Genomic DNA, 26,270 nt, shown 5'->3' on the forward strand with positions numbered 1-26,270 from the left:
GCAGAAGTTCCCTTACCTACCTCGATAGGATAGGTGCGATGTTAGAATAAGGAATAGCTGATAGACGTCAGATGACAACCCAGTGAGAGAATCCAGGCTCGATGTGAAGAAGATACAAGTAAACTAATAGCATCAGTAGCGGATCGCCGGCACCGCTGCTGACACTAATAGAGCTCCTGACCTGTGAGCAAATTGCATAGAAAATGGGAACATCTCAACCGTATGGCAGAGAGAGAGGGACAGTTACGGGATAGTGTCTTGGGACGCTATGGGGATGTGATGAGAGGATACCCTTCACACCCCCGGAGGTGGGAAACCCTGCCCCGCCTAGAGCCGACGTGATTGCTAAAAGTTGTCACTGATAGTAATATTAATATTAGTTGACTGCACAATGAACGAGTTGTGTAGCCTTTAGTAGTGTCATCAATGGCATGTTGTGTTAGGGAAATGCAGATAGGGAATTTGTAGAAAGTAACATTAGAAAAAAAAAGTGTATAAAAAAATTAAGAGAAAAAAAAAAGGATGGTTCTCTTAGGCCGTGTTCTGATTATAGTTAAAGTATCACGAACAACAATGAATCCCATTGTCCCCATCGAAGAATTGCAGTTAAGATTTAAAGGCAGAATTATTAACGTAATTTCATTAAAGATTGTTTGAGTAAAGTAACGAGACTGATATATTTGTTGAAAGAGTAGTCTAAATTTCATTGGGAAAGAGAAGTAATTTTTAAATTTGATGATGAAGTGAGAACAAATTGTATTTTATACCTGATAAAGAAATGTCTTTAAGAATGTTAATTTCTCAACAAGATCGTAGGATTGATCGTATCAAAAAAGAGCGAAAAGAGTAGCAGACGCTCTTCCCAAGAGTACTGTAAGGTACGAGCCAGAGAGAGAGAGGAACTGCGACGCATACATTTAAAAGTTTCAGTTACACCTACGGGTGAGTTGCCCGCCAAAATGCAAAACGAGGCAAGTGCAGTCAGCTGTTGTATGAACGTGCTGAGTAAGTGCCATGGAAGTGTACATGTGATGAGTGAGTGCCCTGGGAGTATACATGTGTTGACTGTGTGAGGGAGTTGACTGACAAGTCACAGGTTTCTGAACATGCACGAGATAAATTCTTCATAAAAGAAAGAAAGAAAGAAAAAAAAAGAGTAACTTGTTGTGCCGCCCTTTCTCCCTCTTCGATAAGTGCGTGTAGGTTCCTTACGTAGCATACCAGCGCGAGTCATGAATAAATGTGTCTGTCACAAAGTGAACGGAGAATATCATAAAAACATGCTCATGCACTTTTGTTTCATGTCAGTTATTGCTGAGAAATTGATGTCTAATTTTCTAAACATTTTGTTACAGTTCCAAGCATATAATGAGTGAGTCTATGTATTCATAATTGTATTGTTTTTTTTATTGCATTATTATTTTTTATTGCATTTCAAGTCGTGCTAAACATCTTATTGCAATGCATCTAATATTTGACCATCTCTATTGATGCCAGTTATACTGTGTCCAAAATTTCATATCGTTGTCTATGCTGTTTATAATTTTGTCAGAAATTTATGATCTTCCATCGATGATATGGGAATATGAGATTATTTTGAAAAAAAAAAAAAAAAATGTTTGTGCGTAATCTTTGAATTTTTATTTTTTATTTTTTTCTTGTTTTTATTGTGTTGCAGAAGGAATTCAGTGAGTTTTCTTATACTTTTACCAAATTTCTTATGAGTAACTTTCCATTTTTGACTCGTGAATTTTTATGAATTTAACTTTTTTTGAGCAGGATCTGTGACTATCCATTTTTAATTGACATTATTGAATGTGAACCTAAATTTGTTTTTCTGTATGACACATTGTGAGGCGTGAGGTTCATTTGTTGTAACTTGTGTTTGTAACATGCCAAATGGCCCCCTACCCTAATAGTTTTAAATTTTGCACAAACTGGATGGTACGGCACTCAAAGGCGGTGTGGCACTCAAAGAAGAACAACAATGCGCAAATCATAAGATCAGTGTATGTCTTGCGGGACGCAAGAACTCGGGAGGGAATGATGAGCTGATTCGATACAGTTTTGAATATGCCTTTCCCGTGATAGTCTGAAGTCCCGTGAAACCGTTATAAGTGATTCTGTGTGTATGTGTATCAAAACAAGTCAACCGCCAAAGACGTTACAAGTTGGCGTGGCTTGGCAGTTCAAAAGAGTGCCACGTATCTCTATATCCCTTCGTGATTGGCCCTTGTGTCTAAGGAGCCAGAATAACCAATCAGCTTCTTGCATAATGATGCTGTGTGTAGGGGCATTTGAAACAGACCGCACCATCGGTCAAATCAGTTGATTAGCGGGTCCCATAGAGCACAGACAAACTGGGTCGAGAGTGCCCAGTGCCCCCGCGCATTCCCGTCGGCCGCCACACAAAGACGTGCGTCACCATGAGTGTCCATAAGTCTAACCTGCCGTCCGGTTGTGCACTAGTATAGTTAACGTAATAATTACAGGCCACCTGTGTAGCTAAGAAGAATACACCTGTGTTAAACGTTTCATCGATTATTATTTTTGCATGTCCTACATCGCATGCACGTAAACTTATCTCTCTCCTGTTTTTTCCTTCATATCCCGAACCCACAAATGACCGAGATCAGGTCATATTTAATAGCATGTAAACAAGTAAGATATATACTGTATTTAATTATTTTTTCTGTTTATGCAACTAAATACCCTGACAAATGTTAGGCTGGCCTAGCCTACCATAGTAACCAATCGTAAGACTCAAATAGAAATATGATACCCTGTACTGTACTCGCCTGTAAGGATATCGGCTGTTATAAACCTACCCACAAACCATGAAAACACTGTAATTTATACTGTAAATTAGATTTAATCACTGTTTTGTTTTTGTTTTTATGTAAACTAAAGCATGACTGTAAGTTACAGCGACCGAACAGCTGATTGCATAGCATTAACAAAAAAACAGAATACTTATGAAAATGAAACAATCGTTAACACTGAATTGAGAATTTATTCATAACATAAAACTATCGGCTGTTATAAACCTACCAACAAACCATGAAAATACTGTTATACACTGTAAATTAGATTTAATCGATCAGATTTGTTTTTATGAAAACCATAACATGACGAAGGCTATCGTCAATTTGTCAGTTACAGCGAACGAACAGTCAGCTGATCGCATAGCATAAACTAATAAAACAAAAGACCTATGAAAATGAAGCAATCGTTAACAATGAATTATCTATTTATTTATAACTTAAGAGAAGTTTTTTATAAAAAAAAACAAAGAAATATACTCAATCGAAGTTATTATAAAACAAAAACCAAAAATTTTTAGCACAACAAGAGGTAAACGATGTAGGCCACTGGCGTTGGCGCAACACAAGAATGAAAATCTTTCTTTGCTAATTTTCTCCCCATGAATATCTTTTCATCTCTAAAAGCCTGCGTATTTTTTGGGATACAATGCCAAAAAAGACCACTTTCATCAGCATTGTAAATTACAAAGTCCGTTTACACTGCACGGTTGTTGCTGCACAAACCATTTTGTTACTGCTTCTTCCACAGTTTCTTGACCACTAATAGTGTTACAAGCTTCCGAGTACCTCTTCCTGGCATTTTTCTAGAAATTATTGAAGAATAATTGTAGGAAATATAGCACTCCATACCTTTAAAATTATGAATCAACAGAAGTAAAGATTTTATTTGCCTACTATTATAAAATGAGTAATATATTTATGTTGATCTGTATTAAATAATTTATGTAATAATAATAGATAGATATTTTGTATTGGTTTTGTATTCTTCGATATTTCTGTGTAATGGGGTTGCTGTAACGAACGGTGCCACCTCTCTCTCTTTCGCTCTCAGTTCACCTCGTGCACTCGGCAAGTTAACTTCTCGCTATGAAGTCTGAAGATGGGTTCAACGTTTGGAAGGGTAAATTGAAGTTTACGTTAGTGTTTTGGACATTTTAAAGTTGTAAATCCCTAGACTTTATTCGGATGCCAGTGTACGAGGGTTCTCTCAAGAGATTGTTTATTGAATTTGTTTATTGAATTAGCCTAGTGTGTGTGCTGGAGGTACTGGGTAAGGACGCTTTGTTTATTTTCACGTAACTACTTGAATTCTTGTATGATTTAGTTGTTCATTGTGACTGTATCATGTTGATGTCATATTCTAACTTTTTGCAGTCATATTATTCATTTTGCAATGTTTTCAGCAAGGTACTGATTCAAATTATCCTTCCTTTCAGGCCATGTAAACCTTCTCTCCCAATGAATAAAACAAATATCAATTACAAATATATGAAATAGCATTTCATGTATTCAGATGTATGTATTTTTAAATAACATAACCTTATAAAAATTATATATATATATTTACATTACAAGAGTTTTCATATTAAAGTCTCAAAGCAAATTAGACCCTAATATAATAAAAGAATATTTACGAATAACCGATTACTCAAAAGGAAATCATTATAAGAATTATCAGGAATCAAAGTAATCCCAATCAGTAACCAATTACGTGCCCAGCTAATTGACCTGAGTGGCCTGTGATCCAGTCTGCCAAGCAAGCTGGAGGCTATTGGCTAAGATGTGAAACTTTCACAATTGCGTGACACCGGGAATATACCCCCGTACGCCGAGGCCATGTAAACCTTCTCTCCCAAAGCCCCCGCAGCCAAACATTTAACATAATTCTCTCCTTACTACTTTCAACCTCCACACTTTCAGTCTCTACAAAGGAAAGTAATGAGTGTTGTTACAACCCTGATATAGATATACATTACTATTTTTCTACTTTGTAATGCTGGCGGGACCCGGTCAAAAAGAGGAAAGCATGTAAACAAGATCCGAAAAGGGCAGCTAGGACCAGGATAGTAACACTATGCCTAAGTAATAAGTTATACCACCTGTAATGGAGTGAACGGACAATAAAGCTGTGAGTACTTTACACGAAGTGTGCATTTAATCCACCTTAAGCTCCCGAAAGTGTTAAGTTATGACAAGTGTCGCAAGCACAGTTAACAAAACAAAGTGTGTTTGCCTAAAAGAATGTCTTAACATTTACAAATTACTTTTAGGTAACTATATTTATCGGCGGTTTGCGACCATAAAAGCCTATGGCTGGTAAACAAAATCCCAAATGCAAGGTATGACCTAAGGGAATGATGCAATCTTCATGAATTTCTTTTAAAGGCAATTGTTAACCGGTGACTTGCACTTAGCCTAATCCTGGTAAGTAAATAATAAATGCAAAGGTTATAAGATACAAAAATGGAATAACATTCGAGAAGTATTTTAAGGCAATTATTTACTGGTGCCTTGCTAATGGCCTATGGGCGGTAAACAAAATCTACACACAAAAACTTGGACTAAAGAAATTATGTTAAATCATGATTACTTAAGGCAATTATTAACCGACAACTTGCGTATAGCATAAGTCTGGTAAATGAAACATCATATGCAAAAGTATTACACCTAATTGAATGGTGTTACATACAAGAACTATTCCCGGAGAATGCGAATATCCAGCCTGATGATAATCTGAATTGAACCAACAAAGGCCAAGACCCATCTACTCGAAGGCTACAAATGCATTCCGGTGGTTGTGTAACACTACTGAAATCCGGTGATATAACCGAAAAATTAGAACAAGCTGCTGTAAGCGCTTGATGTTTAGTCAAGAGCAGCAGGAAACAGAATGAAGTGCTTTGACGGCACTGTATACCTAGTACCTACACACTGAGCAATCGAAGCGCTACCCGTAAAATTTGAATTGGGCTGCCGTCCATGGAAACTAATAGCTATGTAATTACTGGGTAAGTCTCATATACAAAAAACAGTCTGCGGTATAATAAATTATATTAAATTGAAGACTGATCTAAAAATCAAAAGCAATAATTTACCCTGATAAAAAATTTAACGAATACCCTAAATTCAAAAAAAATTTTAAATCATCAATAACTACTGTTCACAGCAGAGGTTAATATCATATAAAATGAAACAATTAAAACTTAAAAACACTTATCCTACATTTAGTTAAACAAAAACTAACTATAAGCTTGAAACAATGGGTAAAAGTTACTTGTAATGGTAAACAGAATCTGACACAACGATAACCGATAAAACCAATTTGAGTATTTACGCAGTTATAAATTTGCTTTCCATTTCTGTGTATGATACACTATGCTCTCGTAGTATTTAACCAATAGATAGAGTATGACTAATGAAAAGCAACTCAATGTAACAGATACATTACCCTGTTTATTTCAGTTATTTCTATCACTTTAAGTTCCAAAAAGTTGCTTTTCTTTCTTCAACTTTCCTTTAAACTGTCTATTAGCCTAAGAGCAATTACACCTATACAGGCCCTTTCATGTTGAGCAACACATTAATTTCTTTTTTACATGTGAACTATGCACATAAGTTTAAGAAATTAATCTTGACCTCATCCTAGAATAACCAATTAAACTAAAAAATTATGAACAGACACTGATAACTTTCTTAAATTATTGAGGACAGCCAAGGTATAAGGACAAAGTAGTAAAATATTACAACCTAAACATGAACTTGTGTAAACCACATCAAACAAACAAGACAATAGTGTAAATAATCATAGGCATGAGGCTTATGGAAGAAAACAGAAAAATGCATGAATGTGTTCATAAAACATTTATCAAAGCAACTAAACACCTGACAGCCACTACATAAATACACAAGTAGCAAAGCCATTAAGACCATTATGTATGCAAGGAGACTTGGACATAAGGGAAGGTAGTAGACTAAAAATTTTTATGAATATTCACCATTAAAAGCTTTTAAACCATTACCTTCTCCTCAGTCCAGGTCTGCAAGCTTTTAATGCATTTGAGTAGCTGCTGTCAGTTTATATGCTTTATGAAAGGTGATATTCTTGCAGTTTTTCAGTTTTCTTGTAGTGTTCCAGTAGACAACATTTCAAACTATCATTCTGAGGTGTATTATCAAAATCAACTATGATTTTCTCTCCTTACCTGATGAGTAAATTCTTCTGCATTTCCAGAACTACTAGGGGAAAAAAGAATTAAGCATTCAGAAATCATAAAAGCCTGACCAAACCTAAGATTCAAGAGGATGAAGAGCAATAGATTCAACTTGAATTATTTGAAAAAGGAGGAATATAAAATCCATTTCTTAAAATGAAACAAGAGATCATATTACTTGCATGATATGTAAAGAATATTACAAAAACTACAAGAAAAATCTGCAGATGCCTTAGATTAACAAGACAACAACAACAACAACAAAACTTAGCCTAACCTTGAACTCATCCACACTGTCTTCCCCAGAGCCAGTTCCAGGGCTGTACAATAAAACAAGGAGGAGAAATGTATGTTCACCCTTCTCCATGCATTCTACTTCATATCTGTAAAGACATTTTACAAAGTGAGTGAAATTGCTTTGAAGATGTTTAAGTTCAATGTAAATACTAGATTAACATATACATTAACCCTTAAACGCCGAATGGACGTATTAAACGTCGAGTCAAAATCTCCCCCGATTTCCGAATGGACGTACCATACGTCGGCTCAAAAAAGTTTTTTTAAAAATTCGCGGAAAAATACTTATAGGCCTACCAGCCTAAAACTTTTGAATCACGCGCCTTGGGGGATGCTGGGAGTTCATGGATCAAGGCATTGTTTTGTTTACAATTGTTACGCAGGCGCGCAAGCGCGAATTTCTTTCTTATCGCACTAAAAAGTATCAGTGACAAATCTCAAAAATTATTTCGTCACTTTGACATAATTTTTGCACAGTTTTAAATTATCCGTTACATAAAGTATTATATATGAAAATGTGCGCAATTTCATTTAAAATACAACAAAAAAATACTCATGATTGTAACTTTTATCAGTTTTGAAATATTTCCATATAAATAACGATAAGTGCCAAAATTTCAACCTTCGGTCAACTTTGACTCTACCGAAATGGTCAAAAAACGCAATTGTAAGCTAAAACGCTTATATTGTAGTAATATTCAACTATTTACCTTTAGTTTGCAACAAATTGGAAGTCTCTAGCACAATATTTTGATTTATGGTGAATTTATGAAAAAACTTTTTCCTTACGTCCGCGCGGTAACTCTTCCGAAAAAAATCATACATGCGATTGTGGTAATGTTTGCACCATTTTAAAATTAGCCGTTACATAAAGTTTTATACTATATGGAAATGTGCGCAATTTCATGCACAATACAACTAAAAACAACCCATGGTTGTAGCTTTTATCAGTTTTGAAATATTTTCATATAAAAAATGATAAGTGACAAATTTTCAACCTTCGGTCAATTTTGACTCTACCGAGATGGTCGAAAAACGCAATTGTAAGCTAAAACTCTTATATTTTAGTAATATTCAATCATTTACCTTCATTTTGTAACAAATTGGAAGTCTCTAGCACAATATTTCGATTTATGGTGAATTTATGGAAAAAAATAACATTTTCCTTACGTCCGCGCGGTAACTCTTCCGAAAAAATCATACGTTCGATTGTGGTAATGTTTGCACCATTTTAAATTAGCCGTTACATAAAGTTTTATATATGAAAATGTGCGCAATTTCATGTAGAATACAACAAAAAATAATTGAAGGTTGTAGCTTTTCTCATTTTCGAAATATTTGCATATAAATCACGATAAATAGAAAAAAACCACGTTCGGTCAACTTTGATTCTACCGAAATGGTCGAAAAATGCAATTGTAAGCTAAAACTCTTATATTTTAGTAATATTCAATCATTTACCTTCATTTTGCACAAATTGGAAGTCTCTAGCACAATATTTCGATTTATGGTGAATTTATGAAAAAAACTTTCCTTCCCTCCACGCGCGGATTCTCCGCCATAAATCTCCGAATTGCGTACATCGAATTCTCGGAAATTTGCTCCGTTTCATATTAGGCATTTCATAGAGTTTTATATATGAAAATGTGCACAATTTCATGTAAAATAAAAGGAAAAATATTTGAAGGTTGTAGCTTTTCTCATTTTCGAAATATTTGCATATAAATGATAATAAATAGAAAAAAAACCATGTTCAGTCAACTTTGACTCTACCGAAATGGTCGAAAAACGCAATTGTAAGCTAAAACTCTTACAGTATCGTAATATTCAATCATTTTTATTCCTTTTGAAACAAATTGGAAGTCTCTAAAACAATATTTAGATTTATGGTGAATTTAAAAAAAAAAACATTTTTTTACGTCTGCGCGTTACGATTTCGTACATCATTTTGTGATAATATTTTTCCGGTGTTGCTTTTATTGTTTTACAATGTATTATATATCAAAATGATTGCAATTTAGTGTAAAATACAACAAAAAAAAAAGAAACTCGTTAGCTTTAACCGGTTTTTGCACAGCTTGATTTTAATACAATTATGTATGAATTTTTTTTTTTCGCTACCATATATCGCATTATTTACATATGATAATGATATTATTTTTCATTTCTGATGATTGCATACTAAATTTCAGGCAATGACAAAAAAAGGAGCCAAAAATGAACTCTTAATCTTCAAAACTAAGCGCACTGTGATTTTTTGAAAAAATTATTTTTTCCGCTTCCGCTCTCACTCAAAACCGGCTCCGGAATTCGGGGGAGTTTTTTATTTTTACCGCTTCGGCGTTTAAGGGTTAATAACCAAATTAATGTAAGCAATACTTTATCCTTTTGAAGATTTTGTAAAAAATACAAAAGAAAGCCTGTATATTGTTCTTAAGTTTTGCCATTTTTATAGCAATTTTTGTAACAAGGAAAAAAAAAAAAGGAATTTCAATAGATTTACATACCCTTACATCACTCACCAACAAAATTTAAAACCTCATGGAAAATAGAATTCAATATAAAAAGTGCCAGATCACATAAAAACAAATGTTAAAATATAAAGTAATATATACAGAATGAAATATATGCAGAAATGAAATGTACAGTATAATATTCAAAAGCTCAAAAGTATTAAAAAACTTATTTACATGATGTTTGGCTACAGAGTACAGACACTGTACAGTTGTATGTACTATATAGTTCCAGTGTTGTTATTTAGCCACAAAAATTTGAAAAATCAACAGAAAAGTGTCAAATCACATTAAACAAATGTTAATACATATAATGTATACACAGAATAAAACCATCTAAAACCTAAAAAATATAAAAACAGTCATAGTACACAACATTCGGCTGTATGGTCCAGTGCTCAGCTTTGTGGCAACAATAGTTCTTGGCAGCAAATTCAAATGTGTACCTGAATGCAAGTTAATTGTTATTTGCACTGACTTTGTGCCTTGAATAGTATCAATAAGCATTTGCTATTCTGTTGCAAATAAGGTGGCTACAGTTAAACGCAATGAATATTGTGAAGAGACTACTACCATAGCTCATTTTCTTGGTTTGATTTGGACAATGGTCATCAGTTTTCACAAATAAGGCAAGGATTTGAGCCCTTATTGAGAGTGACAGTCTAAGAATGAAGAACACCATCATCGACAAGAAAAATAGGCAAGATTTACGGAGAAATAGAACAGCTTCTTTCTCTTTGGATTGAACGGCAGACTCGGTAGTGTATCCCCATAAAAAAGTTATTGATTTAGGAGAAGGACTATCTTTGTTTGCAGACCTCAAGAAAAGTTTCCTAATAACAAACACACAGGATTCCTGGGAAGTTCAGGATGGTTTATGCAGTTCAAACATCAACGAAAGCGTTAGGGTCTACAGTGAAAGAGTATTGGCTGACAAGTTTGTAGAATCCAAAATTTCCTGCATATTGGCAAAGGTTATAAAGGGGCAGTAGTTTCTCATAGAGCAAATATTTAATGTGGATGAGACCAGTCTTTACTGGGAGAAAATACTAAACTGCTCATTTGTATCTGGAGGAGAAGGCTATGCCAGGATTCAAGGTCACAAACGACAATCTGACCCTTTCATGGGAAGGAAATTGTGAGGGTGATTTCAAGCTAAAGCAGCTACAGGTGCATCATGTAGAAAACCCTCAAGCATTATAGAACGTTCTAAAGCCCTCTATCCTTCTCCTAATTATGTATGTGCAAGATAAATCCCAAGGATTGGGTGACCATTATTGGTTTTGAGAATTAGTTCTTCAACCACTTCGTACCAACTGCAGAAAAATACTATAAGGAAAAGGACGTCCCATTTAAGATTCTTCTTATTTTGGACAATACTCCTAGCCACCAACTAGACATCAAATTTTTATTCAAATATTACTGTTGTTTACCGGCCTCACAACACCACCACTATCTTGGAACTGATGGGCACAGGATCAATGCCATCTTCAAGTGCTATCAGCCATGGGTATAAGGGGCACTTGGAAGAAACTGTGCCCTCAATTTTTTCAAATTTCAGGGGCTTTTCCAGGGAACCTTATTCTTAACAGAGGATCTTGTTTGACTACAGAAAGTATGAAACTGCAAAAATATACAAAAAACAAAGGAATCCTGAAAGGTAAAAATAACAGACATGATAGTTTCATCCTCTTCTGATATTAGTTTCTTAAGTCTATTGACTTCCAAGTGTACTGACTTCCATCAAGGCCAATGGATACAAGGAAATCAATTTGCAAACTCTTCACATGATTTTCAAGTGGGATTCAAAGCCTTGGTGACATTGAGCAATGAGCTGAAAATGGACCTGTTGGCAGAGGATTTCCTCATTATTTGAGGTAGACTGAAAAACAAGTTGATGGAGCTTCATAAGCAGCAGTACTAAAAAGAGGAACAAGAATCGGAATTCTCACCACAGTGACTACATTAAGAAGATGAAGCAGGCCTTTGCAAATACTGACAAACTCCTTGCATTTTCGAAAGTGGTGGAGCCCAATGCTTTACGCTTTGCCAAGGTAATGCATGATTCAGTTGTTTGTTACAGGATGATCTTGGATCAAAAACATAAAAGTAACAGAGTTCACAGTACTGTCGACCAGTTCTTGCTGTTTATAAATCCAAATGAAAAAGAAATTCAGCCTTCAACATCACCTTCAACCTCTAGCACATCAAGCACACCGACATCACCCAGGAAAGTAAAAAGGACTTCATACTTATAACTTTGGGGGGTTTCTGTACATTTTTTATAATTTACATAAACTGACTATGTTTAAAAGACAGCAAAATGCTCAGCCATGAAACAACTTATTGTACACGTATTAGCATACATGTATTAACAATGTTTACAAGACAGCAAAATGCTCAACTATGAAACAACTTATTGTACATGTATTAGCATACATGTATTAGCAATATTATGGGGTTACACATAGTGGTTTATAGGGCACCTAAATAATTTTAAAGGGTTTAATGAACTAAGGTCATTTTTCTATTTATGTCACGTGTCTTGGAACAATTATTGCTTTGTTTATTTTGTGTCAATTATCTGATCAATCTTCCCCGAATTTTCAAACACTTCAAATGGAACAATATACAAGTTTAATCTTCCCTTGGTCTGACTGATTATAACAGCAGAAATTATAGTATTGCACAGGTAATGATATAAATAACCATCATCTTACCTATTGATAAACTCTGTTGCCTTGATAATATCTGCCTGAATTACCGGTAGAACTAAAGTGACCCGAGTATTTTCTGTTACATACGGCATTGGTATCATCTCAGGCTCAGTAAGAGGTCTTGTTGCTTCAAATCTAAAAATAAAACCAAATAAAAATAAATTTTGATTTGGATAAAAAAAGTTTTCTAATTAAAAATTTCATTTGATTTCCATCACTTATAAATGTAAAAATTATTAACATGTCAAAAATAAGTAAAAATAAACTCCAATTGCCAGTACAATTTTTATCACATGTTCTTCAGCACATCCAAGATGAATGTTGACATGAAAGAGCCACAAATTTATAAATATCATCAAGGAATTCTGTGAAAAAAAAATATCAACTCCACCTATCAACGTACAGTTAGTAAATGTCCATTTTTCACTGGTTCTATGTAAAATCTTATCATTTTAAAAATAAAATTAATTTACATTATTCTTTTCATCAAAACCTCATTTATAAGCTGTATGTACACAGCTCCTTTTAATCTTAATAACATTGTAGGTAATCAGCTCCCTTTTAATCTTAACAACACTGTAGGTAATCAATCTTTAAGGCAGTACGGTATCTGATATCTTGAACTGAGTACTACTAAAGATGACACTTAGGGGTGTGATAGTTTCATTGTGGGAAAATCTATACCCAAGGGTGAGCCAACACTAATTTAGTTAGCAATATTATTTGAAAAGTTAGCTTTCCCAAAATACATGGTTCTTACTCCATAAAGTATTAAACTCCAAATACAAGTAGAGTGAAAGAAGCATGGCAAAAAAGAAGATAAGTAACTGGAGTTGTTGTAGACAAGAAAATACCATTAAGGCTTAAAATGAAGATTTAGAGGACAGTTATCAGGCCCATACTATTATATGGTCAGAAACCTGGACACTTAAGAGGAAGGAGGAGGGACTATTGGAAAGTACTGGACTATTGGAAAGTACCGAGATGAGGATAGTGGTATGGATTGCTGGAACACCGCCACCGGAAAGGAGGGAGAGTCATGATATAAGAAGAATGTGTGGTATATGTGATGTAAAGGAGAAGGCTAGGGAAGCTCTTCTGAGATACTGTGGCCATGTAATACGAAAGAGAGGAGGTGGAACCCATAAAGAGAGCCAAGAACATGTCAGTGATGGGGAGGAGTGAGGGGCATCGGTGGATCATATGGATGGATGTGGTGAGGTGGTACTGGGGGAAGAAGATGCAAGGAATAGAAATATGTAGATGGAGAAAGTTGACTTAAGCGGCCGATCCTGCTATACATTGGGACATGAATATCATGCAACACAGTACAATATAATAAATAGTTTTGTCCAATGTCTCAAAAAAGATTACAGTATATACCACAATTTGTAGATCTTGAGAAAAATAATTAACTGATCATCCTGCAAGTAGCTGGCACCAGAGAGGTTCATGAAAATAGTGCCAGTAGTACCTGAAGAATAAAAGTTTGTTGGTAACAATCTAGAATCAGCGCTGAGTGCCTTAGATGTTTATCACAGTAATGGGCAAAGCTTCAGAGTGTAAAAAAAGGAGGTCCCTAATTGCTGCATACAAATGACCTACCTAATGCTAACTGTAGAGTCTGAGGAAGAGGTGGAAATTAAAATTACAAAGATCATCAGAGATATTTGAAGACTAGAAATTAATGTAAGCAAAACAGCATGTGGTGACTAGAAAGGAAGCAAAGGGAAAAGCACAATCTACAAAGTGACCACATAGCTGATGTAGGAAAGGTGTGGGGTTGAACTCAGTTTGTACTGTGTACCAGATGTAACAGACAGTACCACAAGATACAATCATGATTACAAAGCATATGGAGTATGAGATGAGACTTTTAATGCCTCAAAATGTACTTCAAGAAAGAATGGGGACACACTGGTCTGTAAGGTAGGAACTGGGAGAAAAAAAGAAAAAGTACAGTAGCTGCAACATAGCTGAAATGAAAACTAACATAGTACTATAAGACTTAATAACAGTAAAAATATTCCATATTTGCAGAGCAATAACTAATGGTGGGTAAATACAGCCTTTATTACTCTATGAAGCAGCAACATGAAAATACCAATGAAAAAGATTTTGAAAAAGTGTGACTACCGAATGTTGACATTCAAGGTCAGAATACAGTGGGAGGAACATACTATGAATAAGGAAGTAGAAAACAGATGTACAGTAGTGACAAATACCTAGATAAGAGACTGAGAAACAGCTGGCCAGAAAAGTAGTAGATAAGGAAGCAGTGGGATAAGGAACTGTAAGGCTCAGGAAATCTTTAGAAAAGGGGCTACGAAGAAATGAATTTGATCAGAGTTCAGACAAAAATTGGACAGAACAAGGACTTTTGTTTTTTATATTTACATTTATTGTAAATTCTTGTAATACTATGTACAACCAAACCAAAAAGAATGCTATTTTATACTTTTAGTAAAATAAAGTTATCAGTTTTATTGGGACATTTAACTTACAAATTTTGCTGACGTAGGATATGATTTTATTTAGCTGCAAAACACACACACACACACACACACACACACACACACACACATATATATACATACAAGAGAACATGATTAGCAATTAAAACTTACTTTCTTGTGACTGTCTGTCCAGAAGTATTGTCTCGGAATATAAGTGAAAGAAGATAATCAACTCCCCTGGTTGGGTCTAATCGACGATGTCCATATTCAATTCCTCTATATTCCAAATTCCCCCTGGTCTTTGTGATATATAATATACTAGCATTTACAACTCCCTGGAAGTGTGATAGAGTTGCAAATTACTCGAGAAAAACACAATATCTCAATCTAATAAACTAAACTCTATAGTACTGTATAGTATAGTTATATTTCAATATTAGATCACTTAATAAAAACAAAAAAATTCTAACATAATCCCATCATGAATTGGTTTTCAGATATACATAAAAAATATGCATATTTATATCTCGTATAAAAACAACTTTAATGTAGTGCCCAAAAATTAAAAATAATAATTTCCATTATAAAAAGGCAACAATCAAAATCCTGTTTATTCGTTTTGGGTTCAAAACAATTTGAGATATACATACAGAACTGATAAATTTTCACAATTTGATAGTAAAAGTCATAACGTATTCTACAAAATTTTGCAAGGTAACCACAAGGATGTAAGGAAATCTAAAGTTTAAAAGAAAACTGAATTTGCAACCTTACAGCTCCCTAAAAGATTTGTACATCATATGCATACAAATAGATATACACATATTAGGGCACATATATTACTTACTACTAAAAAATAATGTAAATTCAAGGAAGGAATTTAATGTGTGTGTGCTGAAAAGCAACCAAAATTGGCTACTAAACCAATGTGTGAGCTACAGTACAAAATTTATGGGAAAAAAAACAAGACAAAAGAGGTAAAACAAGAAATTTCAACATACTATAAATGAATAAAATATATGTATACTGGATTACAATTACTAGATCTAAACAAATCATGGATCATCAATCCACCATTATCTGATCTCACCCTCTATCATATTCTGAAAACAACCAAACTTATCTCTAAGTCATTGCTGATTTTAAAGTAAATGATCAATTTAAATGGAAGAAGAAATAGGGAATGGAGTGAGAAAAAGAAAGAGCTCCAATTAATTTAGCTAGTGCAATTCTAAAAATTCAAGTCCCATATAAAAACAGAGATATTGCTGTTTATCAAATGTAGAACAAAGTTTATGAATAATCACTGTCATCTGTAAGGTTTACTAGTTACTTATGAAAATTCTGGCCTGCTCCGTAAGCATCTCCCCAGAAATGCTTACATCAGTTTGTCGAAACTTAAAACAGTGTGTGTGGAAAGAGAGAGGAGAGAGAGAGAGATGAGAGTAAGAGAGAGACGAGAGGATGAGAGAGAGAGAGAGAGAGAGAGAGGGTAGAGAGCGAGAGAGAGAGAGAGAGAGAGAGAGAGAGAGAGAGAGAGAGAGAGAGAGAGCCTGCAAAGGCTGGATTCCAAAAATATTTCCATTTGCAAAATTCAAATAACAGTTGTATTAGGAATGATCATTTTCATAAAACTTGTTTTACAAACTGTATGCAGTTATATTCATGCATTACAGTGAACTTCCCCTAGTCGCACTCTCGAGATTCAGACACATACATATTCGCAGATTTCTCTATGGACCATATATAACCATTATTCGTAGGAAATTCACGTATTTGCTGTATTTTTATATGAGAAATGTCCACAAATTACTGTATTTTCATATCAATTTCATGATTAAATACACCTTTTGTAATAAAACTATTAAAAAAACCAGTCATAAGCACTTTTAGTGGGTTTTTCTAGAGTTTGAAGTAACAAAATAGGCAGCTTCAAGTGTTTTTATAGGGGTTCTAGGTATTCACAGATTCCAGCTATTCGCAGGGAGGGGTCTGGTACGGATGGGGTACACTGTATCATCATATTATTACGTACTGTATTACAGTAGACCCCTGTATATTCGCATACTTCGGTTTGGCAGACACACTTGTGGATTTCTGTCAGGACTGCTTCCAACTATTATTTGCAGGAAATTCACCTATTTGCAGCATTCTTCTATGAGAAATATCCACAAATTCCTGTTTTTTTTATCAATTTCATCATAAAATGCACTTTTTGTGATAAAACTATTAAAAATAATGAGGTATAAATATTTTTAGTGGGTTTTTCTTGAGTTTTAACTAACGAAATAGGCTGTATTAAGCGTTTTTTATAGGGGTTCCAACTATCCACAGGTTCTAACTATTCGCAGGGGGGTCTGGTACGCATCCCCCACGAATACGGGGGCAACCAATGTATAAATAATTTATGAACATAGTGTTCAGGTACCATTTGCAGTCTGATACCTTTTACATTCTTAAAACCATTAGCTGATTGCATTTTACCATCATCATCATAACCATTAGTTGCTAAATGAAATATATTTCGGAGTTTTTTTTTTTTTTAAATATCACTGTTTGGTTCAAAAATATAAATTATTTTATTTGTTATGTATATAAACACAGTAAGTTAAATGAAGAAATGAAGTAAAGATGTAATTTTGCCAGTATTGGATATTGCTTTTGCCTCTTCCAAAATGTTTTGTGGCCTGCACATTAGTATTTGTTTCTACTGCCACAGCTAGAACCGTAAATTTAGTGGCATACTTTCTTAACACTTTCTTCTCCACCGAGTAAAGAACAAATAAATATTTATTTTACTTTTACTTATTTAAGTCACCATTGGAAATTAGCAAATTTTCTACAAGTCGACAACTGTACAAGTCAACAACGGTAATGCAACCCTTAATAAACATGTGTTAGTTATGGTAACTGACATCAGCAAACGGCTGTTTCTAGATTCAATTGTTTATTTCAGAACTTCTTATTGTTTATGTCACTGTCTTCCACACAGTAGTAAGTGGTTATTAATTATAAGAAATAGTGATGAATTATTAGGCAAGTCACAATGTTAGTATGATTTAATGTATGAAGATTTGGATTTGACCTAATGAACTCTGGCTTTTACATTTTCTACCTCTTACCCACCTTTGCTACCATGAATATTTTTCTTTTTTCATCTATTGTATTGAGATTATCAGTCTTCTATTCCCACTTCCTCTTCTTAGCCCTTGCCATATACCTTTCAGCCTCCCTCTTCTTTTCCCAGTAAGGCAATACAGTAGAACCCCTGTATTCGCGTTCTCCGGATTCGCGGACTCTCACATTTGCGGATTTCTCTCGGGAACATTTACCCCCATTATTTGTGGAAAATTAGTCTATTCACGGTATTTTTCTATGAGAAATATCTAAAAATTCCTGGGTTTTTTTGTCAATTTCATCATAAAATGCACTTTTTCTGATAAACTTAAAAAAACAAGTATAAACATTTTTAGTGGGGTTTTCTCGAGTTTTAACTAACAAAATAGGCTGTTTTTAGCAATTTTATAGGGGTTCTAACTATTCGCGGGGGGATCTGGTACGCATCCCCGAATAAGGGGGGACCACTGTAGTACTCAGTTTACAACAGAGGTTCCAATCTGACACCACATTGTAAGCCAAAAATTATTGCAACCCAAAATACAGGCAGTCCCTGGTTATCGGCGGACTCGGTTAATGGTGATTTGGTTTTATGGGGCTTGTCTAGTGCCATAAAATCAGCAATTTATGGCACCATAACAGTTATGGCCAAGTTTTGGTTATCGGTGCAATAAGGTGCTGATAATAGAGTTATGGCACCATAACATGGTTAACAGCAGCACCATTAACCCTCTCGTGATCTGATGATGCGTAGAGCGTCAATAAATTTTTTCCGTGAGTGCACAGATGACACGCCGGGCACATCATGTGTAAGTTATTTTCAGGAAAAAAAAAAAATGTCAATCGTAGAAAACTTAGTTGACGCCATTGGGTCGACAGATGATGAATCACGAAGAAAACACAGACCCGACGCCGCTAGCTTACTCAGCTACAATGCAAAACGTCAACATAAGTAGGTTGGAAAATCTGAAAATTGCACTCTATACAAAATTAGCATTTTTTAATCAATTACAGCTTATTAGCAAAAACATTTATAGCAAAATTATTGCTTCCTCATGAAGGATCAAACATTTCTACATAATTTAGGTATAAAACAAATTCTCCAAATCTATTTATTATATTTTCATGATTATTTCCAAAATATATCTACAATTTTTCTTTAAAATTTCACTTCCATCACATTGTTTTTATTATTTCTAAGCCTCGTAAAGATGTTCTGATTGCTTTAGGAAATAATTCAATCATTTGCCGACATAACACTAAACAGAAACAATTATCAGTTATAGTTCGGACGCACCAAATATTACCAAAAATCTTTTCCGTGCAAGTGTTCTTTTTGGCACGGGGGGAAAAGTCGTGTACCTTACACCCTTCTACTTTCAGCCTGTGTGCAAGAGGGTTAACCAGTTATTGGTGATAACCGGGGATTGCCTTTATTGTTGAAAATTGTAAGAAAACCTGACTTATAATCCTTTGGATATCTTGAAAATGATGTAACTTTCATTTTTATAGAGCTTTTCATAAAAAAGACATCCAGATTATAACTTCTACAATTTTGGAGCCATATCTCGTCCATTGGATCGGCATTGTCGCAGTGTCTTAAACCCAGAACGTGTTGTAACCCAGGAAATAATTTTTTATGAATATACTTGAAGAGCATTGTAAACTCGGATCATCATAAGCCAAGCCCATCGTAACCCATAGACTGCCTGTTTAAATCTCTCCCTCCCTTCCTGCCTGTTTTCTGCCAAAGCTAAAAGGCTCTCTTCATCCCCAACTGCCTTATGTAGACCTTGACAGCGCCATCAGGTCTCTCTCTATAACCCTCTCTGTAGCATATTTCTTCTGTTGCCCTCTATTAAACTTTTTTCAGCATCTCCCACCAACAACTTATTGAAACAATATTTGCTAACACTTTTCAGATACTTTTTTTTTCAATTTATCGTAATTTTTCAGTTTTAAATTTCTACTTTTATGGAAGCTTATTTTTCTTTCTATCTGAAATTCACAATCAAATATGTTATCTTAAGCATGCCTCACCTGTGACAGCAGAGCAAATTTTTTTATGATTTCTCTACGACTACCTGTAAATAGCAATTAAAAATCTACGCTAAAAAATAAAATCTTACCATAATATCCAATAAATCGGCTCCTGCAACTGGTCTGGTATTGTGGAAGTCATCTGGATAAAATATGTGAGTTCCATTGAATGTGTCCCATCGAATGATATCAAACCTGAATAACATCATCATCTTACACAAAATTCAATCACAATATACTTCAGCATGCAGTCTAATTATTTACTTCTCTCTCTTGACAGGTCTAAATTCTTTTTAGCATTATTTTCTTTACTATACATAAGCACTTAGTATAGACATAAAAGTTTTGTCATGTTATCAAACTGATAAGTATTCTGAGGAAATCCTGATACACAATAACACTGTATCCTGGAAGCTAAAATATGCAGTTTTACAGAATAAAACATTTTTCAAATAAAACTCTCAGTCATACTGAGCCTATATCACATGAGAACATCCCTAGACATGCTATTCAATCAGTGAGACTAACCAAATGTCCACTACAGACTTGCCCCTTAGCTATTCCTTCGATATTTCTGAGTCAGGTTTTTGCTCAGAACTACTCTTTCAGGAATCAGAGTCAGTTATGGAGTTGTGCAGTAACAAGACTGGCGATGGACAATTCTCCACTTTTCATGGCTTGAGATGATACAGCTATTCAGCTGTGGCCTCAGATAAGTGCCAAACTAACAATCTATGCCAGAAAGGGTACCCATTTGTGTTTCCTGTTAAGATATGAAAGTAAAGTAATTCTCAATGATTGATATTTTCAAGGATTCACATATTGCACTCTGACCCTGGCCGTACCATTGAATTACTGAAAATTTGCTGTTTACAGCAATTATTCTATCATCATCATTATGTTGGAACATATCTTTTGGTTACTAAACTTTAGACAATTTTTGTTCCCTTCAATATTTGTTAATGTTATTAACCCTCTTACGCCGACTGGACGTATTTTACGTCAACATTTTTTGTCTCCCGTGTGCCGACTGGACGTATTTTACGTCGACTTACAAAAGTTTTTTTTTAAATTCGCGGAAAAATACTTATAGGCCTACCAGCCTAAAACTTTTGAATCACGCGCCTTGGGGGATGCTGGGAGTTCACAGATCAAGGTGTTGTTTTGTTTACAATCGTTACGCAGGCGCGCAAGCGCGAATTTCTTTCTTGCCGCACTAAAAAGTATCTGTGACACATCTCGGAAATTATTTCGTCACTTTGACATAATTTTTGTACCATTGTAAATTAGCCGTTACATGAAGTATTATATATGAAAATGTGCGCATTTTTATGTAGAATACAACAATAAAATACTCATGATTGTAGCTTTTATCAGTTTTGAGATATTTTCATATAAATAACGATAATTTCCAAAATTTCAACCTTCGGTCAACTTTGACTCTACCGAAATGGTCGAAAAACGCAATTGTAAGCTAAAACTCTTACAGTCTAGTAATATTCAGTCATTTATCTTCATCTTGAAACAAATTCAAAGTCTCTAGCAAAATATTTAGATTTATGGTGAATTTAAAAAAAAATCTTTCCTTCCCTCCGCACGCGGATTATCCGCCACAAATCTCCGAAATGCGTACGTCCCATTCTCGGAATATTTGCTCCGTTTCATATTAGGCATTTCATAGAGTTTTATATATGAAAATGTGCGCAATTTCATGTAGAATAAAACGAAAAATATTTGAAGGTTGTAGCTTTTCTTATTTCCGAAATAATTGCATATAAAAAATATATATATAAAAATTTGACATTCGGTCAACTTTAACTCGTCAGATATGGTCAAAAACTGCAATTGTAAGCTAATACTCTTACAGTATAGTAATATTCAATCATTTGTCTTCCTTTTGAAAGAAATTGGAAGTCTCTAGGACAATATTTAGATTTATGGTGAATTTTTGAAAAAAGTATTTGTTTACGTCCGTGCGTTACAAAATCATGCATTATTTTGTGATAATATTTTCTCTGTGTTGCTTTTATCGTTTTACAATGTATTATATACCAAAATGATCGCAATTTAGTGTACATTACAACAAAAAAAAAATAACTTGTTACCATTAACCGTTTAGCGCACAGCACGATTTGAATACAATTATATATGAAATTTCGTTTTTGCGCTATCATATATCGCATTATTTATATATGATAATGATAATTTTTTTTCATTTCTGATGGTTGCATACTAAACTTCAGCCAATGACAAAAAAAGGAGCCAAAAATGAACTCTTAATCTTGAAAATTAAGCACGCTGTGATTTTTTGAAAAAAATATTTTTTCCACTTCCGCGCTCACTCTGAAACACCTCTGGCACACGGGAGACAATTTTTTTTTACCGCTTCGGCGTAAGAGGGTTAAACAGTTTTCTCTTCCATTAATATTTTTTCTAGTTTCCCTTCTGGAATTCTTTCTCTTTTTTGTTTTAAATTAATTTCTGGTCACACATGATTATCATAATAAAAGGTTTGAGAGGAGTCCAGCCCTCTAAATCATTGCCAGTGTATGGCATCTCTTGGATCTTCAGCAACTAACTCTTAACAGATCAGAAATCTTCAACCAAAGGCATCTGTCATAAGGAGATCAACAAAGGTCCATTCTTTGTCTGGACGGCCTAAACTATCTCCAGTAAAATGGTAGCAACTGCCAGGTTCAAATTTTACTTCATCAAATTTATAGGGTATCAAGCCACGCAATGAGGCACTTCAGCTATTCAGTGCTTGAGACAGTGAGAAGAGGTTAGTTGACAACATTGGACGGCAAGAAAAAGAGATCCAGAAAACAAAGGAGATAAAGTACTAGGACCTACGGCTGGAACTGGGGAAAACCCTCAGAGTTGCACTAAGAAGTAATAGTTAGAGGGGTTGGACAACAAGATTGAAGGAAAAATTAATTAATGTAAGTAAAGAAAGACTAAGTAGGTCAAGCTATATCCCAAAGAAACACTGCAAATGTCCTTTAGAATGCCTAAAGTAGTACACTACATGAGTTGCAGGGAGCATCTCACATCCCAGGGTAGAAAACTATCCATCACCATCAACTAGTTCATTGCACGATACAACTCCCCTAACTGAACCAAAGTGCTCGTCCTTGGAGGAGAAAACAGACTGGTGCCGAAGTAAAAACAGACAGTGAGTAAAATAGGACACAGCTTACTGCAAGTACTCAAAGAAACACCAACTATACAAAATAATAACATATTGGTAAACATTTTCATTAGTAAACCATAAAAATGTAAAGATTAACACTAATCCCATAAACAGTACAGCAAGAAGTAAAGTTAAGACTTCACTTCTAAAAGTGCACAAAAAAATTAACCTAAAATCTTCCAGAACTTATCATTACCAAGACAACCAAACAGGGAATACCTAACCATCAGCAATGATGAACACTAATTACCCTAGTAACTCAACACTGTTAGCTTGTTAAAATACATAAATCACCCACAACCTTAGATAACACCAACCTAAAAGGATATCCAAACACTAAAGATTTTAAAATAAAAACAAGAATATCACCAAGTATTCTCTTGATAATCAAGGTTACTGGTACAGGCAGTCCCTGGTTATCGGCAGGGGTTCCATTCTTGGGGTTCCGTTCTTGGCGAGGTCCCGTTCTTGGCGGGATTCCGTCCTTGGCGGGGTGCTGATGAGCGAAAACCTCTATCAACTCAAGCTCGGCAATTTATGGTGCTTATGGCACCAATAACCAACTAATGGCACCTCTGTTAGATATTTATAGCGTCAATTTTATGGTGCTAATCAAGTGCCATAAAACCGGATCGCCATTAACAGTCCACCAATAACCAGGGACTGCCTGTACCTACATATTATTCAACAAATATAAAGCTGAAATGATAATGAAAAAAAAATATCCTAAAGTTGCCAGTGACCAAAAGTTCCTTGCACCTATAATATCTCCAAGAATAGAAACTGAAAAAGTTTCTACTACATCATCCTCCCTACAAGGAATCTCAATTTTCAGATTATAGTAAAAAAAAAAAAAAAACACACCCACCTATTACCATTCTATTGCACAGGTTACAAAGCAAAAACAGACCATATGATTTAATTACTGTAGCCCACCGAGATAACGGACCATGGTATATCATACTTCTGGATATATCAGTGCAAAATGGAAATTTCAATTTGAAAGTTTTTGCCTCCAGATCTAGAGCTGAATATGTAATATTCACTACTATTAGTATTGTAATATAAAAAACAAACATAACGAATATGCATCTTTTCCATGGCTCTTTTAAAAACTTATGTCTTACTTCATTGTATTCAATAGTAATATTGTATATATTCTCATATCATTATTGTATTATAAAATTCAGGCATAGTGATCAATGTTTTGGTTTGGAAATCAGCTGAGGGCAATTACGTGTTAAGTTCATTTCACTGTATTTAACTCAATTCAGAGTAATCTTCTTGTTTCTAAGTAGCATAAATGAATCTCTAGATACTACTCTATTTATATAACACAAGGTCTATTTTGTTATACAGTGTTTTTAAATCAAAATATGACTTAAATTGGTCTCATGAACTAAACTGTTATTTTTTTTTTTTGTAGATGGCACTGGTTTTTTTTTTTTTTTTTTTTTTTTTTTTTTTTTTTTTTTTTTTTTTTTTTTTTTTGTCAAAAAAATCAAGATTCATTTTGATATTTTCTCGATTTCATCATATGAACTTTGCGTACTTATCTTTTATCAGCGTGAAAACAAAAGTAAATTGTGTTCTTTCATACCGAGTAGTTTTGATTAAAATACTTTTCTCTCCAATTTTATTTACGGTCGAGTTTGTTGGCATATCCAAATTTACGGGAGTTTAATCCATGTTGCCAATGCTAGATAATTTATAGTTATTATAAAGCTTGAACATTATTTTCTCAACTTTAGCTACAACTAGCAGCTTAAATCTAGTTGTACAGCATAGTATATTTTCTTGCTGATCTTTTCTCAATAGCAAATTGGGTATATGCAGTGTGAAAATATATCAGTCCTATCCTATTTAACATCATTTGTAAAATAATTACGGTAACTGTTTACTATCATACGATGGTTGGTATACGATTCAGTTGTTCTTAGCAAAACAGCTGTTTCTCATTTGGTTCTCCTTCGGTTGTAATGCTACTAACCATATGTGTATCATTCTCCTTTACATTTTTAACTTATTTAACTAGAAGATGGGATAAGGAAATGGAGGAAAAAAAGGTTAATACACAAGCTACATGATAAAATATTAAGTTATTAATGGAAATTTTTTTTATTTTACTCAAATATTTCCCACGTTTACTGTACAGATAAGTAATACTGATTGTTACTGTTTCTATATTAATTTACATTGCTTTCAACTTCAAAAATTATGCTAAAGCTTTTACTGTCCTGCAGTTTATATTTTATATTACATGTATAAACAATAAAGCTATATCCTACTTTACGGATACTGTTTGTTTATACATGTAAGTCTTATTGCAAGTTGCTAAAAGATGACTTTGGGCTTTGAGATGGTTTGGGGTGTAATTTCCATTTGAAATTATTTCTAATTGTTTTAGGATGATAATTTATTGTATATTTTTTATAGAACTATCAGATTAGGCAGTGAACTGTTAAAACAGGCAGTTGTAATCATTTTACAGTAGTTTAAGGGGTACAGAGTATGAATAAACGTACCTAAACTTTATAGCAAAAACATGAATCCACAGATATATATAAAAAATACATCTGGGAATTTCTTTTATAGTGGGGTCAGCTCAGATGCTTTAATCTGTTATCTCGGTGAGCTACTGTATATGCCAGGCTAATTCAATAAAAAAAAAAGGGAATATCTTTAAAAAAATTTTAGGTCTTTGGGGCAGGGGGTGTTTTTCCTAATACAATGAACACTCCAGCAAAGGGAAATTCGCCTATTCACATAATTTTTTACTGGGAAATATTCACTAATTATGTACTATATTTTCACATTTTCATGACTAAATGCACGTTTTTTGAGAGAAAACTATTAAAATACTAAGGTATAAGCATTTCAGAGGATTTTTTGTGTCTGAAC

General features: G+C 34.2%; 1 protein-coding gene across 9 annotated transcripts in view; it reads right to left on the reverse strand.

The window, feature by feature from the left end:
• Nucleotides 1–26,270, reverse strand: part of LOC135226962 (chondroitin sulfate glucuronyltransferase-like) — a 148,680-nt gene that overhangs the window by 46,319 nt on the left and 76,091 nt on the right. For all 9 annotated transcript variants that reach the window (XM_064266658.1, XM_064266650.1, XM_064266654.1 and 6 more), the window contains 4 exons: nt 20,266–20,371; nt 15,191–15,354; nt 12,567–12,698; nt 7,314–7,419 (listed from right to left, as the gene is read on the reverse strand). In XM_064266658.1, the coding sequence (XP_064122728.1) occupies nt 7,314–7,419; nt 12,567–12,698; nt 15,191–15,354; nt 20,266–20,371 (508 nt within the window). The remainder of the gene's footprint in view (nt 1–7,313; nt 7,420–12,566; nt 12,699–15,190; nt 15,355–20,265; nt 20,372–26,270) is intronic.

The sequence above is a fragment of the Macrobrachium nipponense genome, chromosome 15, assembly GCF_015104395.2.
Source record: "Macrobrachium nipponense isolate FS-2020 chromosome 15, ASM1510439v2, whole genome shotgun sequence".
NCBI classification, from domain to species: domain Eukaryota; kingdom Metazoa; phylum Arthropoda; class Malacostraca; order Decapoda; family Palaemonidae; genus Macrobrachium; species Macrobrachium nipponense.